The sequence below is a fragment of the Calidris pugnax genome, unplaced genomic scaffold, assembly GCF_001431845.1.
Source record: "Calidris pugnax isolate Ruff unplaced genomic scaffold, ASM143184v1 scaffold76, whole genome shotgun sequence".
Lineage (NCBI taxonomy): Eukaryota > Metazoa > Chordata > Aves > Charadriiformes > Scolopacidae > Calidris > Calidris pugnax.
In genome coordinates, this window is record NW_015090827.1 from 1578865 (window position 1) to 1601686 (window position 22822).

At 40.8% G+C, this 22822-nt stretch overlaps 1 protein-coding gene across 3 annotated transcripts in view; it reads right to left on the reverse strand.

The window, feature by feature from the left end:
- SLC25A13 (solute carrier family 25 (aspartate/glutamate carrier), member 13) overlaps positions 1–22822 on the reverse strand; it is an 89387-nt gene that overhangs the window by 10182 nt on the left and 56383 nt on the right. For all 3 annotated transcript variants that reach the window (XM_014940302.1, XM_014940301.1, XM_014940299.1), the window contains 3 exons: positions 18193–18245; positions 17071–17151; positions 4453–4593 (listed from right to left, as the gene is read on the reverse strand). In XM_014940302.1, coding sequence (XP_014795788.1) covers positions 4453–4593; positions 17071–17151; positions 18193–18245 — 275 coding nt within the window. The remainder of the gene's footprint in view (positions 1–4452; positions 4594–17070; positions 17152–18192; positions 18246–22822) is intronic.

Consider the following 22822-nt stretch of genomic DNA (forward strand, 5'->3'; position numbering starts at 1 on the left):
AAAGAAGAGGAGACTTATGGAAGCTTTTCTGACTAGTTCTGGAAATGCAAACTGTGCCAAAGCACAAATCTGAGCTAATTACCTTCTAGTAATTGTAATCATCGACATTACCACAACCAACATCCCCTGTCCTCCAACAATCATTTACTACCACACTATTCACTGTCGTCTTGGGATGTTTCTAACCAGGCAGTGTCCATTTGTTGGAAAGATACCGCTCAACTGATTTTGAAAGTGAGATTTAAAACAGTGGCAAGCATTTGAGACTCCCTTCTAGTTTACTACTAGTGAAGTTCACCTCATTCACCTCATTTGGTCCCTTCCAACTCTAACCATTCTATGGTTCTATGGCTCAGCAATTCCTCTTTGCAGTGAAACTGCACCCTTGCTGTACTAGGATGCAAGGGAGGTGCACCTCTGGAATTCCTCTCCTTTCAGCACTGGTGAGACCACATCTGGAGCCCTGTGTCCAGTTTTGGGCTCTCCAGTACAAGACAAGACGTTGTCAGCTGGAGTGAGTCCAGTGCAAGGCCATCAAACCCGTTGGGTGAAGCCCATCTCTTCAGCTACTTGGAGGGAGGGCGCAGAGAAGACAACTCTTCTTGGAGGTGCCCAGTGGAAGGATTAGAGGCAACGGATAGAAGCTGAACATGTCCAGAAAAGAGGAAAAGAGTGGTGGGTTTTTCTGATTTGTTTGTTCATTTGTTATAAACCATGAAGGTGGTCAAATACTGGGGTTGGGTTGCCAAGAAGACCTCCAGACTGGCTTTCAACACAGATTATTCTGATTCTAACATCAAACCCGCAAATAGAGTGGAGCTGAGCCTTACTACTGTGAACACTGGCATAGTAAAGTACCACATGAACATGGCCTGTGAATTGGTTCGAGTCACTGGCATAGTAAAGTACCACATGAACATGCCAAAGAATGACCCAAAAGAACATTAATCTCACTAATACAGAGGGGCATCAGAACTCTGCATCCCGGCTTCTCCCTGATCCTCACATGGCTATTCATTCGGCCGAGAATGCTGGGATAATTATGATCATAATCAATACAAGATTCACTCAGCTGGATGCAAAAAGGGTTTACAGAGCATTTCCCTTGTTAATTTGTTGACATGAGACAAAAGATTTATTTGTCTGCGCCTCGGTTTTCTCTGTTAATGCAAGACAGAAACACTGAAATTACCTATATCAGGGGGGCGTGGGCATTTAAAATCCCCAGAAATTGCTTCATAGGTAGAAATTAATACAAAAGTAAGAATTCAAATGACAACCAGTAGGTCTTGTTAAGACATGCATGAATTTGCCTCACGAAGCTAAGACTGACAGACATAATTCTTCACATCTTCTGGCTGCAGTTAAATTCAATGAAAGTAAATTCTTCCTGGCTGACTACTGCATGGGACTTGGAGATTTTCACCCAAATTTAAGCATAAAAGATTCACAGGAACTAAGCAGAGCGTGCCTGATTGATCTACAGTGGTACAAACAGCTTTCAAGATGATTATATTTCTTGAAAGTAAAGAGAATTTTCACTGCAGTCCTTGCAAAAGAACAATTCAGGCCATATCAAACCCCCAAAAAAAGGAAAACAAAAATTTTTGTAATCAACTATGACTTGAAATACTAAATTTAAATTTTGGTTTGTTAAACAATTTAAAAAAAAAACAACTTTGGAGGAAAAAAAACCTACATTCATTTATTTAAAATGAAAATTCCTGAAAAGTCTAGAATTTTGCTTTCAACACCTGCAAAAGAACCTGAATCAGTCAGTCCTAAATCATGGCTAAGAGAGACCAGCGTTTAAACAGTTGGAATACTTACATGGAGGCCCATTAAGCCTCTAAACAAACTCCAAGATTCACAAATAAAACTGTTTCCTAAAACAAGTCTCTATTCTTGGTCTTCATCTACTAAAATAAGTACATTCAAGGGCTGAGATGTAAACCTTGTGTCTTGCGACACTAAAGACAAAGCTAAAACAAAGACTTAAGATGCAAATGAGAGTTGTTGATGTTGGAGTGAACGGCACGGAAAGTACTGCGACGGACACAAAATCCTCATTCCTGTTTTACAGTTTCAAAGCTAATTTGAGTTATTACAAGTACAAGCATTCCAAGCAGACCAGGATATTTCAGTTCTCATTAGTAAAACATTTACTATTATTTGATAATAATGGTTATTATACTCACTAAATTAATTTACCAGAAGCACGACCAGAGAGAAGACTGAGGGGGGATCTGATCAACGCCTATAAATACTGAAAGGGTGGGTGTCAGGAGGATGGGGCCAGGCTTTTTCCAGTGGCGCCCAGGGACAGGACAAGAGGGAACGGGCACAAACTGGAACATAAGAAGCTCCATCTGAACATGAGGAGGAACTTCTTTGCTGTGAGGGTGGCAGAGCCCTGGCAGAGGCTGCCCAGAGAGGTGGTGGAGTCTCCTTCTCTGGAGACATTCAAGCCCTTCTGGACACGTTCCTGTGGGACCTGCTCTGGGTGACCCTGCTCTGGCAGGGGGTTGGAGGAGATGATCTCCAGAGGCCCCTTCCAAACCCTACAGTTCTGTGATTCTGTGGGTGGATGACTGTAGTTGCCAGGTTAAATTCTCTGGTTTTGTCAAATCCCTCAAGTTTTTGCAGGCAATGAATCCAAATCAGACACATGAAAGTCCGTGAGCACAAGGAGCGGGCTGGAGGGGTGGCGATGGACAGAAACAGAGGTCACAGAAGAGTAAAACCAAAACCAAACCATTCTGCGGCTTTTTTTTTGTGGAGGTAAATGGACTTAAATGAATGATCCAACAAAAGCGTGTAGCTTGTGATTGAATAACTGCCCTTTTCACTGCAACACCGTGCTGTGACCAGCCCCTGGTCAGGCATATTCCATACAAATATTCACCAAGGATCTGCTCCAAAAAACCAGAAATAATTCCTAATATGACCCCAGACATTAATGCCATTTTAAAATGGAAAAATGTAACAAATTCTGCTCAGCCACTGAGAGCAGGTACTCCGGAAAAAAAAAAAAAAAAGTCCGAAAATTGCTAAAAACTAGTTCATTGCTCTTTCTAATTCCATGTTTTATTTTTACTGGTCCGAGTAAAAGCCGGTGGCTGCCCTCCATCCCCTCCATCCCCGCACAGCCCCGGGGGTGCAGGCTGTTTACCAAAACCCCCTTTTCAGTTGTAAATGTTGACCCGATCAACACCATAATGCCATTTACCAGGAGTTCACACAACAGCCTCCCCTTCAGTAAAACACCTAAAAAATTAGCAAGTCAATTTAAAGGCAAAAACAACTCCCCACTAAATCCCATTCAGAGCAGCAACTTCTCTCCAGGCCAAAACACACATACATCTACTCCCGGGCAGGACAGGCTTCCTCTTTGGAATGGTAAAAGGACAATTTAAAAGGATTGGGTTCTTAAAAAATGGAGATGGAATTTAAATACCGTGGAGGAGGGGGATGGGTCTCATTTGGGGGGTTTTGAAGCATCTTCAATTTCCAGTTGTGCTGCTGGAAATGAGAATCAGAGGAATTCTGCCTGTTGCACAGAAATATGGGGACAAAGGGGTGGCAGGAGAGCCTTCTCCCCAGAAGCTGGCTCCAGAACCTGCAGTATATGCCATTCTCTGCAGGTTTTTTTCTGATACCCTGTGTAATGGCTTTCTCAGACCCCTCCATATCTAGTCCCCTTCATCTCAAAGCAGATGTTGGTATGTTAAATCCTTTACATTATTTGTGGCATGGAGACCATTGGATTCAACAGGAGATGTCTCTAATCCTAACACTAAACCTAACTTTATTTCTATAAATTTACACATCTACATGAGGAAAGCAACGTAGAAAGCAGAATTGTAGATTTTGCAGTATAGACCCATAAAAGCAACTTTTCCTCATATTATTTATGGTGATGTTCTTCTAAACTACAAGGGGACGCTTGCTTTAGCAGTTTATTTTTCTGTCAGGCTCCCACTGTGTGTATTTCTTCACTCTTACTGCGCTGCGATTGATTCCCATCACCAGATTAACGATGACATCTGGGGAAGCTGCTGAATCCAACAAAGAACAGCAAAAGCCCAGCTCCAAAACTTTAAAATCTATATCATGACGTAGATGAGAATAATATTATTTTTACACTAGGTAGAACATCAAGAATCACAAACTAACCCTCAACAAACAACACTTACACCAGCTGAAGGGAGAAATCTTAGTAAAATCCACACGCTTAAAAACACAAGACAGTTTCTTCCCTTAATTAAAAATGAAAAATGAAGACATAATATCACATAACAAGGAAGATTTTTTAAAAAAAAAATACAACTGTGTCCACATATGAAAGCTTGTGAGAACAATGAAATGATCTTTTGGTTTGAAACATTCATCATTGGCTTTTAATTCAAGTGTATATATATATATATATATATAAAAAAACCCACAACATACCTTGTAGAGACCAAAGAAGCCTAAATCCCGTAACACAGTGAGGGCACTCACTCGTGGACCAGTGGTAATTTCTCCAGCCACCTGTAACCGAATCTTCACGATTTCCAGTGGATTGGTAAAGATCACTTGAGAACCTCCAGCCTGGAATTAAAAGTGGGAGGCAGCACATTAACAGGGTACAGTATTTGCAGCGTGTGTCCTGACACATCCAAGAGAAGGCATTTTTAACTCGCTGCCGTTGGTTATAAGCTATTAGCAGACAAGTTTTAGCATTAGTTAATCAACTGCAGGTCACCAGAAGAGCAGTCAGGAAAAGCAGGGAGGACATGGGTCAGGCCCTGCAGGACATCAGAGGGACATCAGAGGGACACCAAAGGGACACTTGCTCCATTCTTGCCACAAGAATGCACTCACCAACACCAATTTACACACTGCTGACAAGCCAAGAGCACTATCAAACAGGTAATGAAATGAAAGGAAAAATTAGTACCTGAGATGTGAAGGCCAGGACTTAGAGAGTGAAAACAGACTCTTGAAGAGTAGAAGACTGATAGAAGCTTTTTTCAATTTTGGCATAAGTTCATAAAGCAAAGATGATCCAAGGGCTGGAGCATCTCTCCTATGAGGACCGGCTGAGAGAGTTGGGGGGGTTCAGCCTGGAGAAGAGAAGGCTCCGGGGAGACCTTAGAGCCCCTTCCAGCCCCTCAAGGGGCTCCAGGAGAGATGGGGAAGGACTCTGGATCAGGGAGGGCAGCCATAGGATGAGGGGGAAGGGTTTGACCCTGAAAGAGGGGAGATGGAGCTGAGATGTGGGGAAGAAGTTCTTTGGTGTGAGGGTGGTGAGAACCTGGCCCAGGTTGCCCAGAGAAGCTGTGGCTGCCCCATCCGTGGAGGGGTTCAAGGCCAGGTTGGAGGGGGCTTGGAGCAACCTGGTGTGGTGGGAGGTGTCCCTGCCCAGGGCAGGGGGTGGCACTGGATGGGCTTTAAGGTCCCTTCCAACTCTAACTGTTCTATGATTCTATGAAGACATGGATTCCAAAGAGCAGAACTGCAAATATCTTTTTAAAACCCCACCAAACTACCAGTCTCAGCATCATTAAATGCTGTTTGATTCAAGAACCTGTGCTCCACATCGTTATTTGTGCACCAAGTGATAAAGAAGGTCTGCAGACCTCAGGATTCCATTAACTAAGAACTGGTAGATGCTTTTAACCAGGCAGTGTCCATTTGTTGGAAAGATACCGCTCAACTGATTTTGAAAGTGAGATTTAAAACAGTGGCAAGCATTTGAGACTCCCTTCTAGTTTACTACTAGTGAAGTTCACCTCATTCACAGCTCCACTGTAGGGCACAACCTTTCTGTTCCACTGACAGACCCCCAGTTAAAAATTTGAAACAAGGAAAAAAAGGTAACGTGAACGTTACCTCAATGTATTAAAAGAAATACTCGTTCAAACTCTGCCTGGCCCAAATTAAAGAGTGTCACTTGAACTTCTTTTAATTTCTTAATTATGTGGCCCAACAGCCATGCCCTTCTCCAGGTTTTGAAATCACACAAACCATGCAAAGGGCAACCCTTGCCCTCCCCGTGATTAAACAGTAACTATTTTTTTTCTAGAAGGTAATGACTAAAATGAAATAAGCTTCATTGGAAAGCGCTCGCATCCAGCCATGTCTAGTGTGTACACGGTACGTGCACATCTTTTTCAAATTACCCAAACGTTAAAAGAATTAATCAGAGCTCAGATTAACTATCATTCAAAATAAAAAATATGCCTGGTAATATGGTTTAAATAATGTGCTGAAGAAATGGCAAATCGCACGAACAACTATTCTTGTCTACCACTTTGACTGAGCATACACAGTGTGGTTACAAATTAAAGTCTTTACATAACCCCCAAAATATCCCAAATGTTTCCTATTTTGACCAGAAAAAGCATGCTCTTGTGTAACTCAACTGGTTTTGACTTTCAAATTGGCATAATTTAATTTAACTGCTTTTACCAAACCAGAATCCTGGTACATATAAAACTGCTATTCTTGTTGCCATCAGAAATTAGACTGATAAATTATTTGGCACATAACCTGACTTCAGTTTTGCGCTTAAACTGAAACACATTGGGTAAGTGAGCATTCAAATCTGGAAATTGAGACAGTTTCTTTTACTCCTCTCCTCATCTTGCAAAATCTGAAAATAAAATAAAATTTTAAAAATCCTGGAAAGGTCCTTATGGTGAATTACAAATTCCTATATAATAAACATTTTTGGTCTACATATTACAAGTATTAAGCATTCCCACACGCCATCACACCTATTTTCTTCTTAAAAGGATAAAATCCCAATTGCAGGTGATAATGTTTATTTGCAAGTTTGCTAAACCACAGCCCTCCTCTAAAAACTACTACTTAAAAACTCACACCAACTGATCCGTGTTGGCACAAAGAAACTCCTCTCCCTCCGTGGGACATTGATGCGGCTCATTGTGCCGTGACTCCATGGGAAGGGCTCTTTTAATTTTCGCTACAGGAAAACCCTATCAAAATTTAAAAGATGACAACAAAATTAAGTTTAATTTAGGATTATTAATGCACCAAAAAACTGAGTGGTTTAAAAATGGAGAAAAAATGTTTGTAAGCGAATGCCATATTTAGAGAAATAGAAACTTGTAAGTGATTTTAAAGGATAACAAAGGCAAATAATTTCTGCATTCAAGCAAACAGGAAGTACTTCAGGTGGTCACATCTATATAAATGTCTGTTTGCATATCCCACCTGGCTGTGTCGAGATGGATGGATGTTTGTGGCTCTAGGGAGATCACACAAGACTATCTCTGCTGTTTGAAAAAGGGCAATTCTATTATTTACCCACCTCCTCCAATCAAGGTCACCGCATTCAAACTTTTAAACACCTAGACCTGCACGCATGGGGCATTGCTAAAAAGACTTAGTTTTGGTGCCCAGAACAGAGGCCTGAAGAAAGACCTTGGAAATTTCCAACAAAATTTCCACAGAACTGCCCAGAGCTTCCTCAACAACCTTTGTCACCCTCCTAACTCCTCAAAGATGCTCACCACCACTCAGGGGGTGAATAATGGAACTCGAGGAGCCAGACAACACCCACCAGAGGGTCTCGGGAGGACGGTTCCTACCACCTGCCCGCCCTGCGATGGGGAGGAAGGCTGGTTTTTCAGCTCTGCGATGGGGAGGAAGGCTGGTTTTTCAGCCTGGACAGAGGCAATTCTAGGGGTAAGGAGTAGGGTCGCCTGGTGGGAGCTGTTCTCCCCGTTATTTAACCATCTCCACTAGGAATTGAAGCTCCTCACTCTCAAAACCAACTGCAGATGGCTACTACACTCTCTCATGAAACCACTTCTTGCTTGTCTAGTGCCGGTAGCTCCCTTTGTGTTACTCACCATCACAGCATGCAAATGTCTCACAAATATGAATGGCTATTTCCTCCCAGTGCTCCTGTGAGGAAAGTGCAACGACTTCAGTTTCACACCAAGGGGATTTGGGGTAAAGAGGTTAATTGTACGCCCGGTGTGTGTCTCCCTTCACTCAAACACACAACTTCTGAGAGTCTCCAGACATCCCCATCTCCAAACCAGCAGCCCAAATCCCAATAGCAGGGCTCCTGTCCTCTTCCTGAGTTTTTGCACAGTGAACACAAGGAAAGAAATCTCATTAATCTATTTTTTTTTTCCCCCCAGTCTCTTCAAGGTGCTGGTATAAATTGTTGTGGGAAAACCAGACAAAACACCATCAGCACATGGTGTCACCCCACTCATTCATGCTGTTTGGCCAGAAGCTGAAGAACATACCTTCTTGTTTCTTGTTCAACTTTTGCAGTTGAAAGTGTATCTCATTTTAAAATATGGTCCCAAAGGTCAGAATTTGGAAACAATTTTGTGGCCAGAGTCAACACAGATGAAGCTCGAGCTGAATGATTTCTCCACTAAGTGCCACAAAACTCATTCTGGGATCAACTTTATCATCTGCAGTTCCTCTAACACCAGGTTTTTTCCATACTGAAGATACAAACCTGAATAATCTCAATTTTTAATTCCTCATCACCTCTTCCAATCATTTTGTAAAGAAAGAAACAATCTGACTGTAAAAGCAAACTTATTACTTTTATGTAATTATCATGTGATTAAAATAAAAACTGCAATTTTGACTTACAGGAGTAGATACCTAGAGGTACCGCACAGAGAAATACCTGTAAGGGCCCACAAAGGGCCTATAATATTCTGAAAGAATTTAACATTTGACCTAATCACAAGCACTTCTGGTCTTGTTTGATGTAAAGCAAGAAAAGGAAAGGGAAATACCTCCATCATCCACGAACTCCTCATATGCACATGGAAACCTGCACGCCTATGAAATGTTCCATGTGCTTTACCACACGGACAGCTAGCTACGCATCCCCACACCTGTCAATTTTTAAAAACAATCCATTTATTTAAATTTTTGCAGTTCTTCAACTCTGCGCTTTGTTTGGTATCAGCCAGCACCTCTCGATGGCAGTATAGTCTTGTACAGTAACACACGACTGTCTGTCACACACCTCCTCCTGCTTCCCTACTTCACTGAACAGAAGGGAGAAGTAGAAACAGTTGAGGTATTTATTTTTTTTTGTCCATGGGGAAATAAAATCCCTTCTGTAGTGAAAAAAAATTAATAACAACTGCTTAACAACACTCCAGTTTAAGAAGTTAGAATGTTTTCTACTTCTCTGCCTGTTCAAATCACCTTGTAATAAATTTTACTGGGAAATAAACAGATTTTCACCCCCCTCATTACACTTAGACAAGAAATTCCTGTTCTTTTAGATGTACATGTATTTTGCACCCTGATGAGATCAGGTAAGAAGTAAACGCGCCAGAACCAGCTCTCCCAGGGCTGCAGGTTCTGAAGAAAATACAGTTTCCAACCCAGGAAGAAAAATTTTGTGTTCTCCATCCCAGAAGCAAGTACTAGATTCTTCTCCCTTCAGTACTACTGACCATCAGCTATTCTTGTGCCTCTAATTAACATTATTAACTACTACAAATCATAGCCTTTGTTCGGTTCTTGGCTAAGAGTATTTAGGGTCAGCCCAGACCTTTCTCCTGCGTCCCACCCAACCTGTCATATATCACCTTTTTAAGTTTCATGGATGAAGAAGGGATTACTAGGGCTATCCGAGGGCTAGTACTTCCCAACAATATCACCCAGGGATCGCAATTATGGCAATTAACGGCAACCATTAAAATACACCAGCAACATAGTATATAAACGATCCAAAATCAACCTCTGTAAAAGAAATCATCTACGATGTCTTGGTTACTCATTCCAGTTACAAAAAGACAAGCAGATGCAAGTTCCAGAATTTTTGGTCAACTTTATCACATTCAGTCACACTGAATATCGTTCGCTACCCCCAGCCCTTACTCCTCGCCTGCTGCCAGATGCAGCTTGTTTTCCTGTGCATTTGCTAGTGTCCATTAATCCCAATTAAAGTCAAGGTTCTTAAAGTGCTGAGCATTCCACAGCCACAAAGAAAGATTGTTCCCTGTCATTAAAAAAGACCAACAACCTAAATTAAAAATGCACTCAAGAGATGCAAGAGTGGAAGAATGACCATCCTCATTTTATAACAAAGGGCAGCTAAGGCATAGAACTTTTCACTCATTTACCACAAAATCACATCCTAACTCTGTGACAGAGGCTTAGAAGCCGGATTTACGGAGTGACACTGCAGGGCTTCAAGCCACCCCTCAAAGTCCTGGTGTTTGCATGGCAGGAGATCCCCAGAGCCTCAGATGAACGACGCTGATCTCACTATGGACCTTCCCATTACCAGAAAAGCCACCGAGTAACAGACATCTGTCCAAAGGGACTGGTTTTCTTACAGATTTCAGAGGTGACAACCTTAATTACGTGGTGCTGCATGTCAAGGGCAGAGCACACTGTGTTCTCACAGCCCTGGTTCCATGTTACCTTTTTTCCCGACAAAGCCAGACTTCAGAAACCCAGACAATCCACCCCGTGCTATTCTGTGTCCTCTCCTCTGTGGTCCTACCTACACAGCATGCTGACAGTGCTCTCTAGCAATGGGATTTCATACAGTAAATACCTTTTCTTCGGATCAGGAGGAGATTTCCTGAGCCCTCCATCACCTGCTTTTCCCCACCCTGAGCAGGCTCAGACAGACACAGCTTTCGCGCTGCTCGGGCAGAAGGTGTATTTCTCCAGCTAATCTTTCCTGTCTTCTTCTCTCCTTCTCTCACTCTGGCTGAGGTTTTTTACTTTGGGCAGCTCAAACTAGAATTGCAGAGTCTTGTTAAGCTCCGAGTGTACATAAACCATAAAGCAAGCCCCTTCAAACGCTCACGTAAAAGGGCTCATAAACAGAATGGCAATTAGGCTGCGCAGAGGTTCGTTCCTGCTACTGCTTCAGACAGATTTCCAAGACTGGGATAAAACTGGGGATGACTGCCCTACAATAGTTCATTAACGACCTGGCCATTAATGACCATGAGAGAACCCAAGAGGAGTGTGGTTTGTTTATAAGCACTGACCAAGTCTGCAGCGGAGGGGAAAAAAAAAATAAATTAAAATTGTGCATTTGCTATTTTCCCCGTTATAGGTAATTCAGTTCTCAGAAGCCGAGCCAAAAAATCAAAGTGGAGCCTACTTGATTGGCATTATAAAAGCAATTAAGTTACAGAGCTGTCAAATATGTTAACATTTGGCTCTGTCTGCTCTACTTGTCTATTTTGACTAGTTGTAGAATCATTTAATGATTTACAGACCTTTCAAGTCTTCAGGCATGGTAGCTGTATTAAAACTCTGACCCATTATTTCTTGGTCACATCATAAATTACTGTGACATCATAAATATCTTCCTTTTTCTCATAGAAAGCTAGATTTTCATTCCTGATTTGAGTCGGAGGCTTTGTTTTTTTGGGGTGGTTTTTTTTTTTGGTGAATGTACACTGGTAAACGCTAAAATATTTTACTGCCAGTAAAAGAAGGAGTAATAGGAAAAAGGGATGTGTAATAAACTACAATTGTCAAAACAAATACCTGTTTTAAATTGTAATGTATGTTCATATAAATTCTGCAGTCATTATTTCTAATATAATAGGAAAAAAAAGAAAACATTTCAAATGGAAAGAATATTATTATGTTTTCGGGATAAAAAAAACACGGTCTTTTTAAGAGTTCAGAACGGTTTGATTATGCAGTCAGAAACGTATCAACCTAAACCTGTGCATCTCTCCTTGTTTTGCAGTTTGAAAAATTTCTGCTCTTTTTCCTCTCCTCTTTCTGTTTTTTTTTTAAGGGGAGAAGGGAAATGACAAGGAAGAGGAGAGGGGAAGCAAAAGCGGAAAGAGCCTCTAATTTGTTATGGGAAAATACCTTAGGAAAAAAATTAAAATGAAATTAATTGATCCAAAAGGAAAATTGAAAATAGAGTGAAATCACGTTCTACATAACTCCTTAGTGCTTTCAGGAAAGGCCAGTTTAACCAGGTATGACTGGGTGAAAATTTCAGCAAACTATTTCTTAAAAACATCCAAACCTGCAAGGAAATGGGGGGTGAGGTCAGAGAGAAGGAGGAATTTCCCCACCCTTTGGGAAGAGCCATCACGTTCCTGTACGTTGCTTTCCCAAACTTCATTCTAAGGCTTAAATCTAAGATGAGCTGAAAATTAATCAGAGCGAATTAAAACAAAGCAGGGTCGAAATACCACGGGTTTGCGATTGTGAAGTTAAATTTAAGTCCAGATCTAGCTGGGGGGTTTTTGTACCAGAAGTTTACAATTAGTTGAAATTATTTTCAGTATGCTGAAAATAACTACAATTATAGTGGTTCAGAGGAGAAAACTACTTTAAAAATACCTAACTAATTATAGTATATTCTGTTACATTATATTAATTACATTAAATACACTTTAAATCTAATTAATTTATTTAACAAAGCTATTTTCTTTCTACATAAAATTTATGTTAAATTTAATCAAGGAAAAAAAAAACCGTGTTAGGAGCTTCTGAACTTTTCCTTCAGCGAGAAACGTGAATGTTGGGTTTTCACACGTGCAGGTACAACTGCCCTGGGAAGTGCTGGGATTTAGATTCCCTGAGAATAAATCTGTTAGGAGCTCAGGAGAGGTAGCCATTGGCTTTCAGAGCTAAGATGAGCCACCAGCGAGAAGACCATCACTATTTAACTATCTCAATACACTACATCCAAACTTTTCCATGCCACAGCAGTTGTTCTTTTTGGTTTCAGATACACACGCAGAGATTTTTTTCCCCTCCTTGGCACGCACACTGCTCAGCTTCATTCTACCCACAGCTCAGCCTTCCTTGCCCAAGAGAATAGAATTTTATCAGATTTAGGTTTCTGAATAATGAAAGCAAGAATGACACCTTCAGCCGACGAGGTAGAAATGTCTGAATTTTGGCAAGCAGGAGATGTAAGAAGGGTGGGAACTGCAGTCCCTGCACCCTCTGCCTCCGCTGCAACGCCGTGGAGAAAATGCAGCTCAGATGTGGACTTATCTTTATTACTCTCCGAAACATAAAATAAATGCTGTAAGTAGCTTAATAAAACTATTTGCACTGGATTGGTCATTTGGCACAATTCATCTGGAATTCCACATCATATCCCTTTATAGAAGTTAATTCTGGGCAGCATTTTGCACTTTCTAGATGAACTCCATCTTAAGCGTATCTAATTTTTATGTTCCATAGCAGAGCTGAGGTTGTCCAAGCAGGTCCAATATGTTTCAACTTTATTCCGATTACTATAAAGTCTCTAGAAATACGCCTAAAATTGTCTTGACAACTTAAATAAAAGCAGATCTGTACGGGGTCTGTAATTGTACTGTGCTACATGATTTAAAGGGGCTAATAGTGAGCACACACTGAGCAGCTGGGAAGGGAAAGGCTGCGTGTGCTTGGAAAGAGGAGGGAGAGCAGGAGGAAAGGTTAATAAAGCAAAATATTTTTTCTCTTTTCTTGCCGAAAATTAAGCTTTCGATTTACCAACGTAATTGTGTTACTATACGCCGACACGGCAACATATATGATATAGCTATTTCTTTTTCATCAGGCTATAATACTGTTTAATATTTTCTAGGTGTTTCATGATGACTCTTTATTTTGCATTTTTGCATCTCTTTCTTGGTTACTTCCAGACACACAATGTAAATGTTCCATTAAATGTGGACCTGCTTTATTTAAGGAACTAATCAAAACGATGGTCTCACCTAAAAGCTTAGTGTCAAAGGCAACACTTCAAACCCCTCAAAATAATGTCGATGCCACTTTTACAAACAGTGATTTCAATTGGTTAATATAACACAAAAAATAAGAATAATGGCTGGTCTTCTATCAAAAAAAAAACAGGTTACTTTTAACAGAAGCTTTTAATGAAATTAAGTATAAAGAAGCAAGCAGCTAAGCTTGGTACGACTAGTGATTCTTTTTTATTTAAAATATAAACTAAATTGAAAGACCACGGAAAAAAGGCTTAGGGAAACTTCCAATCTGGCATATTTGTGCACTTTTTCATTCAAGGAGGTAAAGTCAGGTTTGTGGTTGAGATGCTGAGCAGATGCTATGGCTCTATAGCATCATCACACCAAGGCTTGGAATCACAGCTTTTCACTGCTCTAATAAGGGCTCTATAGGATTTGCATGAGCGATGAGAGCCCTAAAGGCTCGGCAGAGCCCCCAGCCCCCGGGGGCCACCAGGCACCGGGAACTCACAGGTATTTTTACGGGTAACAAATACCACACAGTCACCAGGAAAAATTCTTACAAACAAAGGAGATGGAAATTTTGACGTAGTAATTTACATAACAACCCTCCTTAAGATTCTGTATAAAAATATCAAGGTTATACTTTCAATTATATTCTTGGGGGGTCTCGAAAAAAAATAAATCTCAACCAAGCCCTCACTTTTATCTTCACATAATAAAAAGCAATGAACCAGGCTGTTAACTGAGCTAAGTGCCACCGGGTCACCACGCAAAAGATCTTTCTATTTTGCTTCTTTTCTTTTCTTTCTTTTTTCAGGAGAGAAAACAGTTTACAAAACAGAAAAAGACTTGTTCAATGAAACAATCAGCTTTAGTTACAAGTGCAAAAGTCAGCCATGTGTACTAATTCTCAGTAATTATGATGCAAAGCGAACTCCTTGGGGACTTAAAAAGTCAAGGCCTGGCAATGGTTGGGCAAACAGCGGGAGCAGGAGGCTCAGGTGATACTGACCCCTTCAAAGCCCTTTGTGTTACAGAACAACCCAAACCATCCAAGTATCTGCTCCCTCCTCTCCCTTCTCAGGAATTGAAGTGATACTGGGCATTTGGGGCTGGTATTTAAACCCCTGAAATGCTGCAGCGTCCCGGCACACGGCTCTCGCACAAGCCAAGAATACCCACCAAGGAAACAGGAGCACAGGAGGAAAAATTCAACATCTGTGTCTGAAACACAACCACAGCCTAGAATTAGATGTGGAGAGCAAAAAGGTGAGAGGGCAGGTGGCTTTTCTAAAATCCATCTTCCTTCCCTGCCCCTGTTCAGACACTAACACGTCGTGCCCTCCTGCCTTCTCGCCTCCCACGTAAGCAATTAGCACGTTGCCAAAGGAAGTGCAAACCCAAGAGTATTTCCAATGCAGTGTCCTTCCTGCTTCCCCAGAGAAATCACAGATTCAACGTTGGCTTAAACAGGGGCAAAAAGTTAGGCAAATTCAACGCTGAAAGCTAAAGGAAAAACCCTGTCTCTGGCATCTCTGATGTACACCAGGAGAGAAAAATTCTCCCCCCACAAAAGAACTAGGCACCACTGGTAAGGAGAGTCTCTGTTGCTAGTCTGAATTGGGTTTAAAATTACCCAAAAAAACCCCCCAAAGACCACCTGTGGAAAAGACAAGTCGCAACCTCTCCACCTGGCACTAGATCCTGCCCTGAAGTGGAGCACTCCAGTTAAAAGAAAACTCAGGGCATTCTGCCACCGCACGTCTCCCGCTACAGCTCGATGCAGCATCTCGCTGCTAACAGTTATTTTATTTCAAATACCACGTAGGACACGCCAGCATTTGCAGCACGTTTAAAATACGTCTCAAGCCACCTATCTCTTAGAGCAGATCCTTCCCTTTCCCCAGGAAGGAGCGGGGAGAAGCTCGCTGCAGCGCTCTGCTGAATGACAGCTCTCTGCAAAGAGTGCTTTTTGTGCTGCCTTACAAAATTCACATCAGTCTGTAAAAAACAAAAACTCGAGATCAAATGACATCTTAAATGAAATTTTTGCTGAATTCTCCATGGCTGCTACGTTCATAAGACGTTTTATTAGTGCAAGGGGCAAATACTTTTTACTCTGCAAGCACTTTATTGCATTTTTCCTTCATTTACAGCACGCTTTTTATTTAGGGCTTTAGAGACCCACATTCTTCTCTCCCCACCCCCCCCTCCAAGTCCTTCTTTTATTTTTTTTCCCTCCCCTGAACGCTCCTAAAGTTTCAGAACAAGGGGATCCTACCTGGCAGTCTGCACCAGGTCAGTGATCAAACAGAAGGAGCAGGGAGACGGCAGCCAAACCCTGCCCCACCTCCGGAGAATCACGGCAAGGAGGGGGCTCCTCAGGGCTCCCCAGGGCCCCCCGTGATCCCGGGGTGCTCTCCCCGAAATCTCTGCACCCGCCCGGGATAAGACACAGGATTGTGGTTTTTAACTCACTGCTCACCCCGGTTTTCAGCAGAGGGAGAAGCTGTGTGAAGCCGTGGCCTCACCTGTCTCATGACAGCAGGAACAAAGATGGATTGAACATGCAGCGCCGTGGCTCTGCCCCGCTGATCAAAGCCCGTTTAAATAAACACCCTTCTTTATCTGTAAAGTGCACCGGTCTTTGAACAGCTATTCATTTTACCTAAAGTATTTACATTTGCTTGAACAAAATCAATACAGCAGATAAAGTAAGCTGTAACACCAACGGGCAGAACCAGACCAAACCGTGAAGTGTTATCGTTTACCCAGTTGTTCATTAAGATACTACTTCGTGCAAGCAAAACACTCTTCAAAATTCAGTGGGCTTTAAATACAGCCTACATTGAGGAATGCATTATGTACCGAGTTAGCATTACCCAGCCCACGGCTGCTGCAAACTCAAAGAAGCATGAGTAGTTTTTGCCATTTCAAAAAGCCAGTATCACTGCAAAAAAAAAAGTGAAAATTAGTGGGCGCAATCACACATCAGGAAAGAAGTGACGTGGCAGAGTGGGTGCCACAAAGTAGTATCTAATTATTAACTCCTGGAAAGGTTAGCATGAATCCTCTTCAGGCCACGAGCTGCAGCCAACGTGAATCAAGGCACATTCTTTATGAAAGGGAACAAACTCCAAGCTGTGAGAATTAGAGAGCGGGGCGGAAAGGCGCGGGATGCACAGAAACGTTTACCCTCTCACCGCGAGCGGCTGGTTATCTAGGAAAGAGCTGAGCTGCTCTAGTGGCCTCTGCCCGGGACGTGGATCTGTGGTACAACACAAGCCTTAGTCCCCGTGCCACATCTGGCACGCCGCGCCCCGCGTGTCTCGCACGGAGGAAACAAACTAAAGATACTCACACAGCCACCAGCGAGGATCTCGGCCGCCAGCGGGACGGAGCCGTCTTTACTCATAAACTTGTCTCGCACAAAATCATTAACCTGCAAAAAAACCCAACGTTTTATGGAAGCTGAGGAATTAAAAGGTTGGAGAAAACATTCGACAGATGCAAATTCTGGGCAAATGACGGTGCAAATACATCCGCCAAGCTGCCGAACCAGCAGATGCCAAACACATCTTAGATTTTATATGAAATACTGTAAAGCTGCCTATGTTTTCCTTTCTAACAGAGATTTGCAGCATAATTAAAACATCTATTATTGAAAATAATAATAACCAATCACTAACTAAATAGTAAAATCATTATCTGAAAATTAATGATAAATTACACGTAAGATTTTGGAAATGCTAGTTACAGTTAAAATTAGATATAATTTCAAATTAATCTCAGAATGTTCAAGAATAAGTTTTAACACAATAGCGATTCAGTTAATGGCATTAAGAACCCTTCTCTTCCTAAAACGCTTTGGTGAATACTAACTTATCAGTGAATACCAATACATTACCACCGGGTTATAATAAGAAATAGGTCAGTGGCTTAAAACCATTCAATAAATAAAAAAATTATAGAAGCAAAATATTTAGGGAAAAAAAAAAAAAAACCAACACATGCAAACAAGTTCCTTTCTCACCAACACTTCACTTCATGCTCATATTATCTCCCGATGTGCTAGAATTAAATGTGCAGGAACCACATGGGGACACAAAACCAAAAGCCCTCCATGGCCAATAAATAATTCCTCATTGTTGCTAAGAAGTGAAACCAAAGGTCTGGGCTATTTACAAACAAGTGGATGAGCTGGACAAGTTGAATAATCTTGTTATGTGTTTTGAAGTGAGTCCAGAAGTAAGTTTTCTCTAAGATTCTTAAAATGTACACACATATATATTTATGCACGTGACTTGGATCCCACTTGGAATGCTTTGTGCTTTTGTAATTTAATGCGTATCAAGCAAAAGTGATGGAATACACTCTACTGCGTTGCTGACACACTAAGGATGAAAATCCTTAAGGCAGTAATTGGAATTAGATGGACTTTACAACGTGGAGAAATGTGAAAACAAGCCATTTGCACACTTACAGTGAGTTTTATGGCCTTCTCTGGTGCTACTCCCAACAGCTGCGGTAAGAGACCTGGAAGGTGGAAATGGAGAAGTCAATGCATCGAGGAACTCGGTATTAACTAAACAAATCAACAACTGTATGCAGAGATCACCACCTAGAAACGGGCAATTTTTGCAGCAATTTTGTGTTATTACATTTAATGAGAGTACTTAAACATTCCATTTTGAGAACAAACTTTGTGCTACCACTTCAAGTCAGAGGAGCTGCCTATACGTATTTGTTACTTTAGCTTTTCCAAACCCGTGAAATTAGCTCACTTTACCCTTAAACTCTCATACAGATTTGCCAACTATGTTTCAGCACTCCGTCCTACACTAACTTTTATTTTATGCAGCATTGTGCAAAAATTAAGACTTTCTAATGAATTTTGTGAGATACACCATGTGTGCATTTCAAAAATCAGGAGCACAGTACCTTTTTCAGGCAAAACCAACAGCATTAGGTGGCAGGACCCAAGGGGATAGGGATGAAAATAATGCAAAACATTCAAACATGCTCTTAATAAGGAAAAGACAATGGGAAACAGCACCATTTGTGGTAGCAGAAAGGCCAGCCCTATTTATATACCAATGTCCTTAAAATATTGCACTTGTATTAGCATTTTTGTTGATTTCAAGTATCAAACAACAGTAATTAATTGCATATACTTACCTAACATCTACCCAAGACTGAAATATGTTCATACAGCTGAATATTCCAACCAAAGCCTACAGTAATGCTAAGTTCACACAGAGTTGCTCAAAAAGAGAGATTCTGCAGAATAAGTTAAAATTCAAAATTTGAATTTCTGAGGGAGTTTTAGTTGCACAGGTGACTTGAATCCAGCCCTCAATGAAAAACTAGTAAGATGGTCAGAATTACATAATTAAATATAGAATTTTCTGCAGCACTGAAGAAAACACAAGGATATACAGTGAATAAGATTGTTACCATTTTAGCCTTATACGGATGAAATTCTCTTTGTAAGTGCTGTGACATTAATCTAAATAAACACCTTTCTATAGGATATGTGTGGCTTTGTACAGATATTATGGCTAATGAATTTGTATCTTCAGAGATTAAAAAGATGTTCTGTTTACTTTACAAACACAGTACCCGATCCCAAGTCTAATCTGGCAGAACTAGAGCAAGTCTGGAAACAGATACATATTTCCAACAGAATCTGGAGATCATAAATTTTAAAATCATATATACATATGTATGATTTTAAAAATCATATATTATGACTATGCTATACATGTAGCATGGCTTTCAAATTATATCATATCAAATAAATTACAGAAAAAGATATTCTAAAATATTAAGATACAGAATTCTAAAAAATATTTAATCTCGAGATCTGGATGAACCTCCAGTTTTGAAAGCCACATAAACAGGACAAACCAAATTCATTTTCACTACCCCGACCTGAAGATGGCCTTTTTACCACTTTTTATTTTTTCAGCTCCTAAGGCTTTGCATTTGTAAAAGGAACTTGTAAAGTCTCAGGAAAAACATGTTTATCTTGGCACAAGTTCTTTTTTTTTCCCATCTAGTCGACTCCTTTTGCACTCAAATCTGAACGGGACTGTTATGACTTAAAACTTTCCATAAAACTTCAGTCCAGAAGAGAAAGATGAACCAGAATAGGTAGCAGTTACAAAAAAACCCCAACCCCTCACCACTAAAAAACCCCCAAAAATCCAATTGAACAACTGAAAACCCAGAGCATTTTTCTCCTTCTCTGTCTACTGCACACATGGTTTTACAGGATGAAAGTGTTTTGTAAGTTTAATTATAGATAATGCTATGTCTACTGCAAGACAGCATACAGTATTCTAAAAAAGGTAGCATTAATTTTAATACATTTAAAGCATTTTATAGCCTTGCTAGATACCAGCTGGGTCTGCTGTCTCCAGCAGCTTAGGAAGGTAGAAGGACTCTGTGTTTGCTCTCATGCCTACACAAGAAAGCTCTCTGTGAGTGGTACCTGGGCATTCTGTACATTACAACTATCAAAACTAAGTCATCTTTTCTTTCTCCACCACCTTCCATCACAGAGGTGGTGGAGTCTCCTTCTCTGGAGACATTCAAAACCCGCCTGGACACGTTCCTGTGGGACCTGCTCTGGGTGGACCTGCTCTGGCAGGGGGTTGGACTGGATGATCTCCAGAGGTCCCTTCCAACCCCATAGCATTCTGGAATTCTGGGATTCTCCTTTTGGTGGGAGCCCGGAAACACTGTTGAAAGATTTCTGACTGTGATGAAGATGGACATCTGACAGAAGGCTGCCATGTTTTAATACTACACGATTCACACAATAAATTGGACAATTAGTGACCAGTTGCCATTTAAGCACAGGTCCCTCAGACTGGAAATGGGGCATTTCTTAAAGATTTTGTTCTTTGACAGAACTTTGGGGTAGGAACGGGCATGTACATCCATTCTCCAAAAATGGTACTTCATTGCATTCTTCTGGAGGGAAGCTCCTGCCGTGGCATTGTCGTACCATTTGCATGGGAGTCCCCCACTAATAATGAACGTGGGTGATTAAAATCAGATTAGGAGGCAGCTGGAGGCACTGCAGTGCTAGGGGCACCATTGTAAAAAATGAAATTAATTAAGTTCCTTAAGAGTTAACAGTCACAGATAACGGAGTCCTCGGCAGCATCTCCTGTCTCTCTCAGCTCTCGGAGAAGTGGCACTAACAGCATCGCTGCCTCATGTTTCCATCAGCTACATTTCATCTCTGGTACTTAAATTTCATATGGAATTTCTATCAAGTGTAGGTGAAAAAATCTCTACTACATGCACTGCTTAAGACCGTGAAGCATTCCCTCACTCATTAGGTGGACTTCTGACTAAAAAGGTATTAAGAAACGTAGGTGGCCTCATCAGCTGGAAGAGACAAATCCCAGCTTCCAAAATTTTCCTGTATTTACATATGTATAAATACCTGTAAGTTTCTAAATACGTGTTTCAGGTATAAATGTAGACACAACAGTAATTTACAGGTATAGCATATGAGTGTTCTTTTCAGCCATGCTGAGAAAGAGACATGAAAAATTTATCTCAGATGTGAAGTCTTTAAAAAAAAAAAAAGAATCTAACAACACAGCATTCAAATAACGCATATCACAAACATTCTGCAGAGCTTTATATCATGTTTTGGTTTGGCTTTTTTGAAATCAAAGTATCTTCTCAGTGGAAACACTGATTATACTTAGAATCGAATTCACGATAAACAAAATTTAGTGCTCTCTTTATATCCACAAGATGGTGTAATTTATCCTTATCTGAGATGGTGGTTTAGAACATGGTGGTTTTGCCCTTTTCAAGTTTGGAATAAAATAATGACACAAAAAAGAAAAATCGGTTTGCTTCCCTGGATTGAAATATGTGCCTTGCATTAAAAATATCAGCTGAAATGGCTGAGTTGAGAGCAGGGTTGTTCATTCCTCCTTGCGACGTGGCGTGACACAGAGACCACTGCTCCAAATGTTTCTACTGTAATTTTTTTACAAGGTTTTTGCATCGCTATTCAGCTGAACAGGAGAGCTCTGCCACTGCTCCCTCCTCCAGCACAGAAAAAATCCCCATGTTTCCTGAACTGGGAACCTACCACAGTGTGAGAAAGAAAACCAGTTACCAGTGAGCAGCAAAAAGTAATGTACTCTGCAGTCTGCCCCATCTGGTGTGGTATTTAACACCAGAACAAGATGATTCCTATAGATATAAATTATAACTTTACTGCATCAAATAGGGTGAATATACTAATCTATAAAATGTTCTTTTCACAGTTGTTTGCCCTCTCAGGCAAACCTTCATTCTGTGCTCAGTTGCTCAACTTTCTCCAACATCATCTCCTTAGAAACTTTTTATTTACAAAACTCCACAGAGGAAGCTCCACATTTTTAAGGAGTTTTTTCAATTTGACTCTTTAAAAAGAGAAGTTAAATCAGGGTGCCCTTTAAGTAGAGAATCCATAGAAATGCAGGTCTCAATTTGCCTCTGAAATTATGGTGTTGTTTGCCATCACACAAGTTCTACCATATAATCCAGAAATTAGATTACTGCCCTGGGTTTAGAAGTTCAGCTCCACCAAACTGTCCAAGATTTCACTCCTCAGTACACCTTGGAAGATGGAAAAGTAGTAAAGGGGACGGGGAACAGAGAGACAAGCTACACTGAGGAAGGTTCCTAAAGCTCCCCAAATTTGCACTCCACAAACCTGACAAGCAAATGGAGTTAAGAATACACATTTATGTCATTTCTGAGGTTTAGTTTTCCAGGTGAAAAAAATCATGCTTTAGAGTTTTAATGAGACAGAAGCAGGTAATAGTGGAATTCTGCACGTTTATTCTTCCAGGATCCTGGAAGCAGCAGACATACATTTGCAGGAAATGTGATTTGTTCTTTAGCCAATAATTAGGACTTTTTATGATTTTGATTGCTATAAATCCTGACAAAACAAAAACCATGTCAATAGCCTTTATCAAATTACTAGGCCTACTCAAAAAACTGCCTCAAACTCCGTCAATAATAACAGAGCCTTCCCATCTCCAGTTGTGCTGAAATAACAAAAAAAGTCTGTATTTTGCAGAGGA